Source organism: Cyprinodon variegatus, unplaced genomic scaffold, assembly GCF_000732505.1.
Source record: "Cyprinodon variegatus isolate N-32 unplaced genomic scaffold, C_variegatus-1.0 Scaffold1029, whole genome shotgun sequence".
NCBI lineage: Eukaryota > Metazoa > Chordata > Actinopteri > Cyprinodontiformes > Cyprinodontidae > Cyprinodon > Cyprinodon variegatus.
In genome coordinates, this window is record NW_015151482.1 from 119,513 (window position 1) to 120,585 (window position 1,073).

Genomic DNA, 1,073 nt, shown 5'->3' on the forward strand with positions numbered 1-1,073 from the left:
TTTTTTTTTTTTTTTTTTTTGGATCCGTTTCTGAGGGAAGCGCAGAAATTCAGACTGAAAATTAGAAAATAAAATCTTTTTTATTTTCGTTGATTTTTATTTCTAGAATCAAATCGAATAGAATAGATCTTCCTTCATAGAGCGGGGAGGCCTAAAGGAAGCAGGTTCATCTAATAATAAATATAGAAATAAGAAATCTAATTAAACTTTCTAGCAGAGCAGAAAAAAAAGTTCTTATTTTAATGAATTTTAATCTTTAATAAATATTTGGCTTCATTTATTGTTTGGATTCTTTTTTAAATCCTCTGTTGGTCCAAAAGGTTCTGATCTTTGGCTTCAGAACCGGAACTTTTTACAGATTCTGTTCAGCCGCGTTTGAACGGAATCTGAAAATAATCCAGAATCTGAAAATAATCCAGAATCTGAAAATAATCCAGAATCTGAAAATAATCCAGAATCTGAAAATAATCCAGAATCTGAACAATATTTTATCGGGAGATTTTTGATGATTTAGAAAATGTAACATTTCCATTGATCTATTTATTTAGGCCTGTTATTATATTTATAATTTATTTGTGTTTAACATTTTTTTTATTCTCCTTTTATTCAGAATTGTATTTATTTCTGTAAAAATATTGAGCAGAAATTTGTCTTTTCAAAGTAATAATCCATATGACAATAATAATGTAATAATAAGCATTATTTAGCATTTTAATGTTATTATTATTATTATTCAGGTAAATGTTCTGCCTGTGAGCTGATGGGTTCTGGTTCGGTTCCGGTTCGGTTCTGGTACCTGAGGCAGTTTGGGGTCGTTGATGTCCCAGGTTAACTTCATCCCCACCGAACACACGCAGTCCGCCTCGTCGCGCTGCTCCGCCCGGGACATGCTCCCGGTACCGGTACCGGCTGCTCGGCTCCTGCTTCCGAACCCTGGTTCCGATCCCGCTCTGACTCTAAGGCGGCCCGGTCAGAACGAACCGAACCGAACCGAGGAGGGCGGTCTGCTGCTGGAAGAGGAAACTCCGCGCGGCGCGTGCAGCAGGTAGAAGTGAGGACAGGTGAGGGAGGCG

General features: G+C 37.7%; 1 protein-coding gene across 1 annotated transcript in view; it reads right to left on the reverse strand.

Moving 5' to 3' along the window:
* The window catches only part of gcm2 (glial cells missing homolog 2 (Drosophila)), a 15,560-nt gene extending 14,513 nt beyond the window's left edge, over positions 1-1,047 (reverse strand). The window contains exon 1 of the mRNA XM_015399604.1: positions 797-1,047. Coding sequence (XP_015255090.1) covers positions 797-889 — 93 coding nt within the window. The 5' untranslated portion in view covers positions 890-1,047. The remainder of the gene's footprint in view (positions 1-796) is intronic.
* Between the last annotated feature and the right edge of the window lie 26 nt (positions 1,048-1,073).